Source organism: Mercurialis annua, linkage group LG6 (assembly GCF_937616625.2).
Source record: "Mercurialis annua linkage group LG6, ddMerAnnu1.2, whole genome shotgun sequence".
Lineage (NCBI taxonomy): Eukaryota > Viridiplantae > Streptophyta > Magnoliopsida > Malpighiales > Euphorbiaceae > Mercurialis > Mercurialis annua.
In genome coordinates this window covers 46,432,844-46,448,979 of record NC_065575.1, presented here as the reverse complement: position 1 = coordinate 46,448,979, position 16,136 = coordinate 46,432,844, and the positions used below count along the sequence as shown (strand labels likewise).

General features: G+C 34.3%; 2 protein-coding genes across 2 annotated transcripts; one reads left to right on the top strand and one right to left on the bottom strand.

Moving 5' to 3' along the window:
* Positions 1-5,863: 5,863 nt before the first annotated feature.
* Positions 5,864-7,193, top strand: LOC126686192 (GATA transcription factor 4-like). The gene is made up of 2 exons (XM_050380239.2): positions 5,864-6,239; positions 6,465-7,193. Exons 1-2 carry the CDS (start codon positions 6,006-6,008, stop codon positions 7,020-7,022), a joined length of 792 nt encoding a protein of 263 aa, XP_050236196.1. The 5' UTR covers positions 5,864-6,005; the 3' UTR covers positions 7,023-7,193.
* Positions 7,194-8,068: 875 nt separating this feature from the next.
* On the bottom strand, positions 8,069-11,423 carry LOC126654123 (RGS1-HXK1-interacting protein 1). Its single transcript, XM_050348189.2, has 9 exons — positions 11,059-11,423; positions 10,760-10,826; positions 10,593-10,670; positions 10,455-10,507; positions 9,772-9,855; positions 9,054-9,106; positions 8,905-8,969; positions 8,734-8,792; positions 8,069-8,518 (listed from the first exon to the last, which is right to left on the bottom strand). The coding sequence occupies exons 1-9, from the start codon at positions 11,305-11,307 to the stop codon at positions 8,429-8,431; spliced, it is 798 nt and encodes a 265-aa protein (XP_050204146.1). The 5' UTR covers positions 11,308-11,423; the 3' UTR covers positions 8,069-8,428.
* Between the last annotated feature and the right edge of the window lie 4,713 nt (positions 11,424-16,136).

Genomic DNA, 16,136 nt, shown 5'->3' with positions numbered 1-16,136 from the left:
TTAGAAACAGGTTTATGATGGACTCTTTTTTATTTATTGAATATATTAGCAGTAATTTTTTTGATTTGAAATAGTTTATTAAAACAGTATTAGTTAACTATTAATAGTCGAAATGTATTCTACCAGTATACCAGTACAATTATCAGATCATGTAAATAATAATAATGATTTTAACTGATTTTATTAAATGTTTACAATTGTTATTTTGCAGGAATGACAACGTTGCAAATACTTGTTTACTGCAATGGAGTATGGGATGATAGTTTCAATTACTCGAATTACAAAATCAAAGAAATTTTGGTTAAAGAGGATACCGATTTTAAGATGATGAACGCTGTGATTTGTGGTGTACTGAAAGAGAGCAGCCGGGAAACCAAATGAGATATCAAATGTTATTTGGAACCTAATCAGGAGACTTTGGATGTAGAGGATAATGAAAGCATACAATTTTACTTAATTAAAACTTTTATCATCTCGATCGTAGTTGAATGAAAACAATTTTAAATTTACCAATAATATACTTGAATTTTATTTTGTAACCAGGAGTGTGCTTAATAATAGTAATTGGTTTGTTATAAATCATTGATTCATTTTGTTTTGTAGTATACTATTGGTCATTACTTGGTATACCGTTAGTAGCATTTTTGTACAGTTGTTATTTTGCAACTATTGTTGACAATCAATGAATAAATATGTTGTTATTGAAGCGAATTACTGTAAGATGTGTATTTCTCAACTATTGTATAAGTAAAATGATTATGTTAAATAAATAATCATGTGGTTAACCAAACAATGACCACCTAGTATTTACTAAAAATACAAGTTCATTTATACTATTATAAACTTATATTATGTTAGAAAAATTATCCAATGGTTAACCAAACGATGACCAAATATATACTGATAAACAATTGATATTGTTGGTATACCAACATATTACCAATTATAAATCTGAGAGTATAGCAAACACAATTAATTAAAAAAACTATCATGAATTAAGTAACATAAAATTAAAAAAAAATCTATTATATCAAATAGTAACTGATGGTGTATTTTTGTGTTACTTATTTTTGTGAATTAAGTAACACAAAAATAAACAAATTTAACTGAACAATCAATGTTAATGAATGTTAAAGACCTGTTACAAACAAAATCATAATTAAACAAATAAAAATATTTTAAAATAACAACTCATTTCATAAAACTCCAAAGTAGATACTAGTATGCAATCTGTTTAATCATTTCTTCGGTCTGCCTGCCTTCAGTTTCAATTATGGTTTAATCATTTACACTCCAAATTAGATACTAGTATGCAATCTGTTCAATCATTTCTTCGGTCTCCCCGCCTTCAGTTTCAGTTTTGGTTTAATCATTTACGCCCTCAAGATGGATAACTTTAACAGCAAAATGATCTGTAAGTTTAATATAATACTCCCCCAGTCCTACATTCAAAGCATTTATATAGACAAAAAATAAGTAAATACATATTTCAAAATGAAATCCGAATAACATCGTTTAGGTGAACCAGTAGATACCAACTAGTGTACCATTAGTAATAGTTATAAAACAGTTTTCGGCCAATGGTTCACCAAATAAAATGCTAACATCAAAAGCAAAAATTGATAAAGTAGGAAATTTCAAATATCAATGGCATAGATCATAAAAAAGAAAAAATAGCTACAAGTAAAAAATAGGCTTATCTCCTTAAAAATCCCCCACCTTTTAGCCCCAATTCGTTTGCACCCTCACGTTGTAAAACCACCAAATATACCCAAATTACGACCTTTTACTTTCAATTGCACCCTCAGCCATCAAATTGACCTCTTTTCACTTGAAAAATGTTCAAATTAATACTTTAAACTTTAACATATATTCTAAATAGGCCTTAATGTTATATTTAAAACGAGAATAAAACTATTTTTTTGAACATTTTTCAAGTGAAAAAAGGTCAATTTGATGTTTGAGGGTGCAATTGAAAGTGAAAGGTCGTAATTTGGGTATATTTGGTGGTTTTACAACGTGAGGGTGCAAACGAATTGGGGCTAAAAGGTGGGGAGTTTTTAAGGGGATAACCCTAAAAAATAAGTACAAACACTTTATAATTGCATTGGTTATTCTTAAACATATTGTTAGGAACTAACTAGACAACTGAATCACAAAAAACATACTAACAACAATTCAAATTTAAAATCAAATAAAAGAAACACTAATTAACCAATAGTCATCTGCTGGTTAACTATAACTCACTAACAATTAATAGTATACAAAAGAAATTAATATAGCACAAATAATTACAAACACTCACTAATAAAAAATCATAAATTAATTACATTAAACAAAATCATAAATAAATATAAACATAAACTAAATATCAAACATATACAGTTTAAGAATCAAACAAAGACAATATAACAAATCAACATAAAAAGCAAACCTAATCAAACACACATTTAAAAAACAAACACAGAATTAAACTAAAGAAAATCAAAAAACAATACTAAAAATTATGAAAAATAAGAAAAATACCTTCGGCGAATCATTAGTATGAACAGTAGTGGTCTTGCTTCTATTGATGATTTTGAAATCTTCAAAATCACTATCTTCTTCATCACGATTACGGACTCTACGATTCTTAATGGATGACCGAACTTCAACAAAATTTAGTAATCGAAAACTTCTTCGTTAGGAATTCTTTTGAGACTGACCTAGTTGCTACCACTGCAAAATTGTGATTTAAAAAAAAAACTGATTAGGAAGTTTGATTGAGGGTTTCCAGTTGTAGAGAGTGGAGAAAATAATGGAGAAAATCTCGGTTTCCTTTCAAAATTCAAATTGAATCAAAGACATGCAAAGCGGTGTATATTATCTCTAACTGTATCTTTCAAATTATGAAAGTATAATTTTGAGATAATGAAAGTTATAATTGCGAATTAAAAACATAAAACCGTAACTTTCAAAAGAGAAAAGAAGGCCCGTAGTTCTGAGAATAAAATAGGCTAAGCCCGTAATTGGTCTAAAAATCTCAATATAAAATGGGTTGGTCCATTAAATGACTAATTAGATTTGCCCAATGAATGGATCGACCCATTTTTGCTATAGCAAAAGGCTTTTGTTCGGAGATAAGGCCCATGGTAAACAATATTTTTTCTAGATAAATATATTTTTACGTTTTTACTTTAATTTCTATTACGATTATATTTTTTATTTAAATTAAGAAAACTAGTGATAAACTGTATTTTTAAAATTTATAAAATAAAAATATTCTAAAATAATATACAATAAGATAATGTTCGTCTTTTTTATATGCACGTCTGGTTGAGCATTTAGTTATAAAAAATTTAGTCATTAATTAAAGTATGTATTGAATTTTTATTGTGCCAAAGAAAGATACTTCCTCCGTTTTTTAGTTGTGCATGTGAAGAAAATGTTTTTTTTGTCTTAAATTGAAAGTGTAAAGACAATATAACAACATTAGTTGACAATTATTTTATAAATTAAATTATAAAACTATTTATTAGAAAGAGCAATTATGAAAAATACTTATTAAAACAGTTAAAAGTCCTAAAAAAAACTACTCCCTCCATTTTTTTAGTTGTCCATTTAGCTAAAATTGTACATATTAAAAAAGTGGGGTTTTCGTCTTAAATTATGAGAGTAAATACTCAAATAACCCTACTATATAGTAAATGTTTTTATAAGTTGAGTCATAGAGTCATTTATTAGGCAAGGGATAAATTTGGAAGATAATAACTAATATTATCTTAAATTTCTAAAAAGACAACTATTGATGAAATAAATATTTATATTTATCTAAAGTGACAACTAAAAAAAATGGAGGGAGTAATTTATATAGATACCAAATGCACAAATATAAAAAAATTAGAGGGAGTAATTGTAGAGACATGTGAGGTGGCTTATGGGCTCATGTGCTTTGCCTAGTTAATTATTGTACGGATTCACGTGACCACCTTCCTTTTTTTTTTCACTAGCTGCAATCTGCCCATATATAACTTATAATACTGCTGGATTCTCGGAATTTTAATTGCCAATGGAGTTCTGGAGTTTTAGCTTCAGTTATAACGATCAAAATAAAAAATATTTTAAATATTCCAAATTTTGAGTTGATTTTAATCTTGAATTACACTTAAAGGTGAACAGTTTTGGGAATTAATATGTGAATAGTTTATGTAGGAAGATAAAATAATTTATTAGGAGCATATGATGGTTCACGTGCACTGCCTTAGCATTGGGATCATCTTAACTTGACATGCAGCGTGATTCAAGCTATCTTACACCAATGCTCAATAACTTGGTGCCCATGCCATGCATTATTATGTTTAAAATAATCTAATTATGTTTAAAATATTCCAAAAACCTTGGTTATACATAAAAGTTAGAATTGCATGCATTTTCTTATTGCTTGCTGGTCATTTTTTATTTCTTGATGAATCAAATTGATTTTAGTTTCAAACAGAGGCGGAAATAATCAGCCCGAATTCATCATCTGGTTTATTTTTTATTTCCGGAAGTTTAGACTTAACCTCATTTTGATTTTGAATCCACTATAAACTGTATTTTTACTTAAAAAAAAAAAAGAAATACCAGCCTACCTTAATTTTAGAATAGTTTAGTTTTTGACTACAATGTGGTTATTTAAATTACATTTTTTAGATTTATAAAATATATTTGCGATTAAAACTAGTAGCATAGGCTTTTTTCTTTCATTATCAGATTATCAATTTTATCCTAAATCATGTATGGTATAGCCATTGCGGGTCCAATCCCATTCACAAGCAAAGAATATAAATTGCAAAATTAATTTTTAGAAATGAAGATAAAGCGCACGGTACGGTTGGTACTTTAGCCATTTTCCCCCTACTAACCACCGCCACCGACTATTACTAAAAACAAAATGTTAATGCCAGCTGGATCCAGTGGTGGTGCCGTCAGTCAGGCTTCTGCTACGCTCCTTTTTCTACTGCTTCTGTGTTTCCGTTTGAGTTGCCAAGTTTGGTCCCACCATTTGCTTTCGATTTTTGTCTCTATGTGCACAACCAATTGGCAAACAAAACTCAGAGTGTAGCCTTTTTAAAAGATAGTACTTAGTAATAATTTGATTGAAACAGACAACTTCTGGTTTGAAAAGTAGAAAGAAATTAAGCGGTAGAAGAATATGTACTAATGAACTCAAATCGTATAGGAGTTTCACAGTAAACTGTTAAGTCGTGTTTTAATACTTCACACAAGTGTTTCCGCTCCCTAATTATATAAAAAACAATCCAGGTTTGTGATTAATACTCAGTTGAGTTGCTGAGACATAGAAGCTTTATCAGGTTTCATGATCAGTACGAATCAAAGTAATAAGGAGCATTGACCAAGTACGTAATTTATTGAACTGCCTAATGAATTTATTATGCTTATGTGAATGATTAATGATTAATGAACAAGGATAATACAACTGTAGTTAACAGTAACTTCGAAAATCTTTTCCTTGATGCACTAAATAAAGAATTCTCTTGGGCATATTACTTTCTTTACCCTAGGTCAATCCTTAGCATACAAAAATGTGCAATGAATCTTTGGTTTAAGCAAAATAGGAATATAATACTAGTAACGCTTGATGAAAATAGAGCCAATGTTTCTCCTATACTATGCAAATTACCATTGTTTTCAGTGCTTAATAAACAAAATTATTTAGGAGTAGTGAATATATTTTCTTAATTTTTACACCACTGCCATTCATTTGCCCCCACAAGTCAGCTCCTAACTTGGCTTTTTTCACTTATTGAAGAGGGCGAGAGTAAAACAATACTAATAAAAATAAAAATAAAACCCATGCTGGCAGTCACAGAAGTAGAGCATGTGGAGCCATGTGTTGATGATTGCATGAGCAACTCCATGCACAACATTTACTACATCTTCTCTTTTTAAACTCTAACTTCCGTCCATTTTCTTGCTTGCTTATCTTTTTTAAGGTTTAGCAGAGTCTCAAAATAGTAACAGTAATGGACATTAATTGCATTAATTCTACTACTACTGCACCAGATACTTACTTCCCCGTCGACGATCTTCTTGATTTCTCCAACGATGATCTCTCCGCCTCCAATTCTACCTCCACCTCCTCCCCCGCCGCTGATCACCAACACCACCTTCCTCCGCCACTAAATCCCTCCTCCTTCTCCGCTCCTTTTAATCATTCTCTCGCTAATGACGACTTCACCAATCATCTCTTTATTCCTGTAAAACTTCCCTCAATCTCAATAATCTTTTATTTTTAGTTATAAGTTAGGCAGCACGGACACAGGCAAAACAGTGTTTTTATAAGATTTTTATGTGAAAAATGAAGTTCCCTGTGTGAAATATAAAGTATCAGAAACAAATATATTAATTGAATGAAGTGTGTGCGCTAACTAGTTTCATCAGCTTTACTTAAATGCATGTTTCGTTGTGTTTTTTGTTTGTAGAGTGATGATGCAGCTGAGTTAGAGTGGCTATCGCGATTCGTAGACGACTCATTCATCGATTTTCCATCCAACTCACTCACCGGCACCATTAACCTCCGATCCGACACGCCGTTTTCCGGCAAAGCACGTAGCAAAAGGTCAAGAGCAATAGGCGCAGGCACAGCAACTGCTATTACAATGACATGGTCATCTTCTTTGCCGGAAACCGCAACTTCAAAATCAAAGAAGGGAACAAGTAACAGATCATCGTCGCCGATAACTGACGGAGGAATTAGGAGGTGCAGTCACTGTGCTTCAGAGAAGACTCCGCAATGGCGCACTGGTCCACTTGGTCCTAAAACGCTGTGTAATGCGTGTGGAGTAAGGTATAAATCGGGTCGGTTAGTACCCGAGTACAGACCTGCAGCTAGCCCGACGTTTGTGCTGACTCAGCATTCCAACTCACACCGTAAGGTTTTGGAGCTCCGGAGGCAGAAGGAGATGTTTGTACAGCAGCAAGAGGATCCACGTATCTATCACCGTCATCACCCGCAGCAACATGATTTTGAAGTTTGCTAAATATAAATTCATAATCAGTTGTTAATTGGATATTAATTACATTTAACTTTGGGTTAATTATGTTTTGTGACGCTACTAAACTTTTGTTTTGTTTTAGCTGATTAGATTCTAATTGAGGAAAGCATATGTTCTTCTACTGATTAAAGATTTTGAACTACTGTTTTTTTATCATCAGTTGAAATATTTGAATGAATAGGCATGTGTGCTTAGAAAAGGACTTTCCACGTGATTTACTGGCAGATGAGGCTAAGGCACAGGAATTTTCTTTTTCTTTAAACGGCGTTATGGTATGGACCTTTTTCTTTAAATAGCGTTACGGTATGGACCTTTTAAGGTCACATGGAAACTCAGGGTGTTTGGTGTGTGTTTGGTGCGAAGAATTTAATGAAACCTAACAAAGGGAGCAATCCGAGGGTGGAAGCAGAGGCGGAATGCGGAATTAGAATTTTATTTCAGTCCAACTTTACTCTAGTCTACCTCTCAATTCTCATCGTCCGGCGGCTCAGACTTAACCTTCCTCTAGTCCTCAGACTCACTATAAATCCTACATTTTTTCTTTTGAAAATTTCTGATAACAATCTGGTTTAGAGCATGCCTTAGTCTCTTTATAGACCCGCCATTGGGTGGGAGAACATACAGTCAGAGATCATTCAGTCACAAACCTTAGATTGGACTCTGACTGCTGGTCATCAATAGTCTAACATCTAATTGGTTAAAAAAGAATTAATTTTCTAGTTTATTCATATACTGAAATGAGAATTGGTGAAATTATATACAAAATTTTCTAGCATCTAATTGGTTAGATCTATCAAACTAAAATTCTGATTCCATAGAAATTTGGGCTAAATTCAGGAATTATAGCGACAGCAATTTCATCAATGCATTTCATAACAAATTGATATAAGTCAGTTCACCACAGAAGGAAATTGTTTCATGTCCTTGATTGGCTCATATTCTTCAAGATAAGTTACAGACACCAACCTGTTCATACTCAAACCTGAAAGAACTTGGCAAAGGCATACAATATTGCTATTGTAGAGGGCATGTATTTTTTAGATAATAATAATAATAATACTAATAATACAAACAAAAACCGTTAAGCATTTACATTTTACACATTTCCAGCAAATACTGAGGCAATAAAATTAGGGTTCTGGCAATGATATGACAGGTCTCCTGCAATTAGCAAGTAGTATTATTTTGGTGATGTTGTATTGTTGTTTTGTTGTCCATGGCAAAAAGCCTTTTTGTAACTGTAGTTACTTCTCTGCAGATGAATCAGCAACTACATTACATTTTTGTCAACTTGGTACTCTACAGAGAAGCAATCTCCTACGTTTTAGGTACGCTTTTGTGGTTTAAATCTCAAGGACACAGAGCAAAAATGGATCATAAGAGAAGATTCCTCAGACCGAGATTCCATAGTTACTAATTTTTGTGACCTCCTTGGTCAAAGCATTCCTTTCTCGCTTTGCCTCAGAAGCAAGATTAGAGACCTGCCAGTGAAATTGTTCCACATAAGCAAGTTTATCAAGTATGGTATAACAACCGACAACCGTGTTTGTGGTTCACCCGTCATAATAGTGTACTAATCAATATGTGAAATAGCTAATGCAGGTAATGCAAAAACACGCGTGAACATATAAATATGTACTCCGCAATTGTTGCAGCAAGTGATACCGTGATTGTGGTTAAAACTACAAACACTTACTTGCGATCGGAATCTAGAAGCTTCTCGGCTAGGCAGTTCCTGAAGGATATCTTTCAAGCCTGACACACAAGATAAACAGTTTGAGAATACACTAGAACTGTGCTTGTAGAAGTCATCTTGCATAAAGTCAACAGCAAAAGAAATTGCAAAAAAAAGATAGTAGCTGCATACCTGCTGCTTGTCTAGCAATTTTGTAAGTTGAGCTAATCACACCTTGGATCTGCTTACCAGCTTGTCTATATAAAAAGAGAATTAGCCAGATTAGAAAATCAACAAACTCTAAGAAGACATAAATGTTGAATAGTTTTTCATCTGAAAACCTGAGTTTTGTCCTTCCACGAATCAACTCCCCTTCGGCTGAAGATACTCTTTTCTGAAAGAAAGAAAAAAAATGTATGCAACGTTTAAAGCCAAGGAACAGTTGACTAACACTAATAGTTGTATGCAAGAGAAAATGTTAATTTGTGATTTAAAACTTGATCTCCTAACAAGAGTTTGATGATTTTCTGAGCAACAATAAGCTAATTGACATTGGATCTGAAGGTCCCAAATATATGAGTGCTTTATTTATTGATTAACCTTTTGAAAAAGTAAAACGCTTTCTTTTTGTTTGGGTTTCAGGAAGCAGGTCTCTCGGCAATTTCAGATTTGACATTATCAAATATTGAGTGCTACATTTTATTGATTAACCTTTTCTAAAAGTAAAATGCATTTCTTTATTTTTTTTGGGTTTCAGGAAGCACGTCTCTGGCGAGTAGTTCTGAATTTGACATTAACATAAATTGAGTGCTTTATTGTCTTGATTAAACTTTTGTAATAGTAAAATACTAGTCCTTTTTCTTTTCTTTTTTGGGTTCAGGAAGCAGAACGCTGAGCAGAGAATTTTGGGAAAATGATTATACTGATCTTCAAAACTCCCGAGAAGAAACGGTTTTCTGACTCCAAAGAAACAAGCATGCTAAATAAAAGAAAGCTATTTGGACATAGTTTTAGCATCTCTAAATTGTCAGATAAACTTGTTGGAAGAAGGAAAGATACCTCTAGCTTCTCACTTTCAGCCCTAAGGAGGTTGATTGACTGCTGCAATTCCTTTACTTTAGCATCAGCTTTTGAAAGTAATGCCTGCAGCCAGAAAGAGCATCTCAAGTTCAAAACTTCAAAAAAGTTCTCCCAATATTATGTATGACAATTATGCGAGGCAATAGTTATAGTAACAAGAATTGTGTGCATGCATTGCATAGCCTTGTGTCATCAACTTGAGTCTGTGACTCTCAATACAATATAAAGCAAAAATGATCCCTTTTCAATTAAAAACTGCCAATAAGAAAAATTATTCAATATAGAAGTAGGAAGTTGCTTTAGTTGCTTGTTACAGATAAATCAACAAATTTCATTTAGTTTAATAGACAACCTTTTCCGAATACTTCTTTTCAGAAACTGCTTAGAAAAATCATCTATAGCACAATTTTTGCTACTGTGATTTGTGAACGTGAATGAACATTCATGAGGCACATAACAAGACTAGCATTTCAAAAAGGTTGGTCAATAAACAATAAGAAGCATTCTGCCCCACATTTCCAACTTGTAACATAGCACAAGACGATTGATTTCAGCAAACTACATCAAAAACTTTATTGGCAATTAAATAATAGCTTTAAATGAATGTGCATTTGTGATTGCTGCCAAGGGTCAACTAACAACCATGATGAAATTTTGCTCACCTCTTCACTAACAAATCTGCGCAAGGTATTATAGTACAAAAAACGTCTCGGCCCTGAAAATCAGAAACCGAATGCATAAGATCTTCAGCTTATAATTCAAAAATTCATCATAACAGACAATTAATTTGTTGAACATACTTTTAAATAGCACAAATCCTAAACCAGTAGCAACGCCGGTAGTAATCAATGGATGTGAAGCCGCAACATTAATGCCATCTACAATAATACAAATGATATAACACAAATATAAACACGTATTCAGAAGAAAGCTACAAACTGAACAACATAGTTTAACCGAGATGCACCTTTAACCTTTCCAAAAAGCATATCCTCATAAACAACAATCTCAGACCTCACATCTTGCAACGAGTCCTGTGTATAACAAACAATCACAATGTCTCAATTTTTATTTTACATTTTATGGGTAGAATCCAATTATGTTAGCAGTTAGCGGTTGATAGTTAGATTTTTCAGATGCTAAAATGGCCTTAAACAACTGGTCGAGGCTCGAAACCGAGACCTTAGTAATGCACTTGTCAACAATGTGATGAAGTGCATTTGCATTAATGAGAATAACATGAAGAAAAAAAATTGATGAGCTTACAATGGTTTGATTGAAGTGAGCGGACGAAGTGGATCGAATTTCGGAGAGGCGAGATCTTAGGGTTTTAGTGGCGTCATCGGCAGCCTCTCCGATTGTTTTCTGGTAAATAAGAGCTTGTTCAATGGCGTAATCGATCCATGGAGTGGCTTGTTCTAGGGTTTTGTATTTTATTGCTTCAGCTATTTCGCTGATTGGCGGCGAGCTTGGCTTCTCCACTGATGGTGGTGATTCTTCTGAAACTGTCGTCATTTGATGGCGGTGGTTTGATGGGATTGGTCAGTTTGGTTAACAATCCTTCGTGCGATTTTCGCCTCACTGAACTTGCTGTGTTTTGGTTATTTTTGGGTCTGATGGACCTGATTCGCGTCTTCAGTCGGGCATTACCCGTCCTTATGAAAAGTGGGCCTGCTCGTTTTTGGGCTGGCTTCACTTTCAAAGCTCACATTCTTGTACCGGCTCGACTATACATGTTTATGAGTCTGAGTACCTGTCCGGCCCGCACAGGCCCATCCACCTAGTGTCCGGCTTGAACACTGATTTTTGTTTCAAACCTTTTATGGGATAGTTCATTTTTATCTTTGTATAATTTTTCATATAAACTTGAAAAGACTATGTGAATCCTCAAAAATATAGTACAAGAGTTGGGCTTGTGTAGTCAAAATGAAGTTCGGATCAAAGTGGATCAGGTTTGGGTATCAGAAATGAAACTCGGATCAAACTTGGACTTGCATAAAAAAATCAAAAACCTCAATAGGTCCGGCCCATTAGTAGATCTAGGCTCAAAATGGAACGTTTGTTCATTTCGGGAGTCTTCTTCATAAATTACTCAACAAAACATTTTATCTATATTCATACTTTAAATATTTACTCCCTCTATTCAAGAAGATTCTCATTTGTAAAATGTTAGCTAACTTTGAGCAAATTACGTTGCGATCCTAAGGTATACATAACATTTTGGTACTCCTTGTTTCAAAAGTCTACTTAATGGTCCTTTAATTTTAATTCTGTTAACTGAGAGACTCTTCTGCTAATTTGGAGGGCCAAATCGTTTAGCGGAATAGAAACTGAGGTACCAAATCGCTTAAAAATGAGGTACCAAATCATTTAACAAGATTAAAATTGGGGGACCAAATCATTCATGAAATTAATGGCGGGGTACCAAATTGTTTGAAAGTAAGTGTCAAAATTAATTGAAGGGTCTAATAGTTAACGAAATTGAAAGTGAGGGACTATTGAGTAGTATTTTAAAACAAGGGGTATCAAACTATTAATTATGGTACACCTCTGAGATCTCAGCGTAATTTGCTCTTAATTTTTTATATATCACGAAAAAAACTTAACATTACATTAAGAATATTCAATATTTTCTATTTAATAAGGGGTCTTTTTGGGCGGCTATTAACTGTATAACCTTTACCTAAAATGGTAAAGGTGTCTTTCAATTTTAGCAAGAAATCGAGTAGTGTAAGTGTGTTGGCGGCGTGCTAGTGGGTGGATTCCAATTTTTATGTCACTTGACTTCATAACAAGTAATTGGGTCTTAATTAATCTTATAACAACTACTCCAAATTTTACTAAGTAAACGAGAATGAAAATACTAAAAATAAATTGAATTCAACTGTAATTGTCACGACCCAAAATATTGAGCCGCAACCGGCGCTAGGGAACGGGAGTGGTAGCTCCGGAACCCGTAGCAAGCCTTAAATCACTATTAATTTTTCGCAAATAATAAACAAATAACATAAAGCAACAGAAGCAAGTATACATAACATGTATACACAAACATTTACACTAACTGTTCTGTTATCCTCGCGGGCTCTAGTTACCGTACCTCGTACGAACTGGCCTCGCGGTACTATATACATCAGTTAGTGTATCCAACATATCACTAGCACCTAGTGCCATGCACCACATATAAAACACGTAGCCTACAAAAACATCTAAACTGGACAGCAAGTAATATGTACACTCAATGTGTACTGCTGTCTAGGCTATGACTCTGTCAACGCGGGACCACTACTGCAGCATTCACAGAAGTCAGAAACTATACATACACAGCTGACTTCTGGACTTCAAAATCGGCCTCTAGCTAGGTCCACAAACTAAGCACCTGAAAGACATCAAAGGTGAGGGGTCAGTATTTGGGAAAATACTGAGTGAGTTTGCATTTACTAACGGTATTATTATAGAAATATAGCATCGCATTTTAAATCAACATTAATACAAAAATACATATGAACAAGTACTCGATCCTTTCGAAACTAAAATCCTGAAACATGACGTAACTCACTATTATTCAAATCATACTGATTCCAATAGTCTGACCCGGGAGCGTTCACGTTCAACCACGTCAGTCAGAACATATCTCTTAATCCCAAAGTGGCACTAGATACGGGGCTCAGGTTACTCTAACCGAGTTCACTCTCGTGGGGCTCAGGTTATTTTAACCGAGTTCACTCTCGTATCAAATTCATATTTTAACTTTCATAATCATATCATCCATGCATATCAGATCGTACCTCATAGTCAGACACGCTAGACTGACACATTACTGGTGATCACACAGCCTATTGACACCCAATAGGTAGCTAGTTTCGTTGGATCGTATACTAGATTCTTGTACGTAAAAACTTATTCAAAACATATAACATATCAGTAATTCAAATATATATAGTGCGATGCATATCAACAGCATATAGATAGTAATACCAAAATAGTATCAATTGATAATACGCGAAAGTAAAATGCAACTCACCGTGACCGCAATCCAATCAATGACGTGGTCTATGAAATGATATGCCCTTGCTAGTCCGCTTCTACTGACTCCACTACTTGCTGACACGTCTGATAAATCATTAATAGTTAGACGTGATTCTCGCATTCTTATACGTATAATACTTTTAAGTTCTAAGTTTAAGTTGATTAGATTCCATTTCTAGTTTGCTTCTAAACTCGATGATCCTTAGTCGTACTTGCGACTTATCGAGTACTATTCCTCGTACTCGAGAATTATATGACTTTCTTAACTAATTAACATTCACTTCTATAATGTTTTACATCCATTTCAGGACATTTGACTGAGTTTCACACTCAAATCAAGCTATCGGAGGCTCATTTTCGCTCCCGGAAGTCCCACGGAGGTTCTGGTCGAGTTAGGGCACGTCGTGTCACCTTGGCACGTCGTGCCCTTCCATTTTTGTGAAGGGAACGTCGTGCCCTTCATGGTGCACGTCGTGCACCCTTGTGGTGCACGTCGTGCACCCTGTGGTGCACGTCGTGCGCCTGCACGACGTGCTGAAGTGCAGCACGTCGTGCACCGACGTGTGCAGCGTTTTTCCAACGCTTCCGAACCATTTCCGGGGCTCTAAAACTCCCAAAACTCATACCAATACATACCCACTTCATTTTAATCCATAATCCATCATTTTACACTTCAAAATCAATCCAAAACGCTCCAAAACGTCGAATTCAATATGATCACGATAGAAACGGTAAAACAGCCACGAAATCTTCATTTTTCATGGTAGAAACGTGTAACTAACCTTGTTTTGATGCTTGGGAGAGATAGAGGCTTGAATTCCGAAGAGATCGACGCGAAAATCGTTCGAAACGGACGCCGAACGGCGAAACGGCGACGGAACGATCGTAATCGGCGATGGTTTGAAACTTCTGGAGTCCTTTCCTTCTCGCTGATTCCTTTCTTCACTCAAATGGTAAACTCTTATATTAAATGGCTAAAAGCTCACTTTGATCCTTGTTCTTTTTGTTTCTTATCATCATCCTTTAAACTTTTCTTTTATACGATTTAGTCCATACCTAAATCGATAAACTCTTTTATTACGACTTATAAGTATTATTTATATCCGATAAATAATACAAAGCTCGATATTAACACTTTCCCGTCAAAATCTAATATTTCATTTTTCGACCCAAAGTGGCTAAATTACCACTTTGGTCCCTGCACTTTATTTTGGGCTTTTCTTGACATTTTTCTTTTCAATTCCAATTCTGTCTTTAGAATTGAAATATATTATTAAATTCCTCGCATATAATCCTTTCCAAAACCGACCTACTAAAACTTATTTATCGGAAAACTTTCCGATTTTGCCACTCTGGCAAATCCAAAATGGACACGTGGTCCAATTAAATAATTAAATATTTTGGGGTATTACATTCTTCCCCCCTTATAAAAATTCGTCCTCGAATTTTCATAAACTTGTTGGGACTTTTAAATTATTCTTATATCTCCCTTGACGCCCATTACTATGTGTTAATCACAGCTTTTTCTTTTGCTTTAACTCTTAGCTTTCTGCCTAAAGCCGTGACTTTACACTTATCACTAATCGATTATCCATCTTGCTCATAGTAGTCTCCTATTGTAGCATAGCTGAGAATCTTCTTATTGTTGTTCTCGCTCAATCCATTGCTTTTAGTATGACCTTTGTCATTTCTTTGATATCGTAATCCCTGGGTCTTCACCACCTTGTCGGGATTTCCCTTGCTGGTCGTCACTAAACATTGTTTAATATCCTCTCATTCCATTATTCCATTCTTAGCAGCTATTGGGTAGTTACGTACCTCTCTTATGGATAAATAGTCAATGACGTGTTACCCACATCCTTAATGACGTACTAACTTTATTCGTACTTGTAACGACAATCAGCGATTTTAATCTTTGCTGGCATCCCTTTCGCCACGCTTCTTTCCTAGGCGATTATCTTTCATTCCTACTTCTTTCTTTGACTAATCGCCATTTAGTTTCTTTGTCGATTAGTTCCCCTCGAACTGCACTTCATTTATCATTATCGCTATTTCTTTGCGAAGATGAGTCTAATACATCTTCTATTGTCTTTAATTTCCCTTCCCATTCTTCTTCGAGTTATGGGGAGCTTTACCTCACTGGGCTAATCAAGAACCGTTCTCTGTTACTATAATGTTCTTTTCTCATGTCATTATCTTTATTTCTTACTTTCATCTTTCCTTATCTGATACTTCGTGTCTTATTCAATCAATTTGTTTCAATTTGTACCTTGTCTATCACATTTGTTGTTTCTTAACATAGTTAATTTCTGACGCTT

Excerpts from the sequence above, each read along its gene's own strand:
- LOC126686192 (XM_050380239.2), top strand. The coding sequence starts at position 6,006 with ATGGACATTAATTGCATTAATTCTACTACTACTGCACCAGATACTTAC. Across the intron at positions 6,240-6,464 it reads CCAATCATCTCTTTATTCCT|AGTGATGATGCAGCTGAGTT; the intron begins GTAAAACTTCCC and ends TTTTGTTTGTAG.
- LOC126654123 (XM_050348189.2), bottom strand. The coding sequence starts at position 11,307 with ATGACGACAGTTTCAGAAGAATCACCACCATCAGTGGAGAAGCCAAGC. Across the intron at positions 10,508-10,592 it reads AGGATTTGTGCTATTTAAAA|GGCCGAGACGTTTTTTGTAC; the intron begins GTATGTTCAACA and ends TCTGATTTTCAG. Across the intron at positions 8,793-8,904 it reads AATTGCTAGACAAGCAGCAG|GCTTGAAAGATATCCTTCAG; the intron begins GTATGCAGCTAC and ends CTTGTGTGTCAG.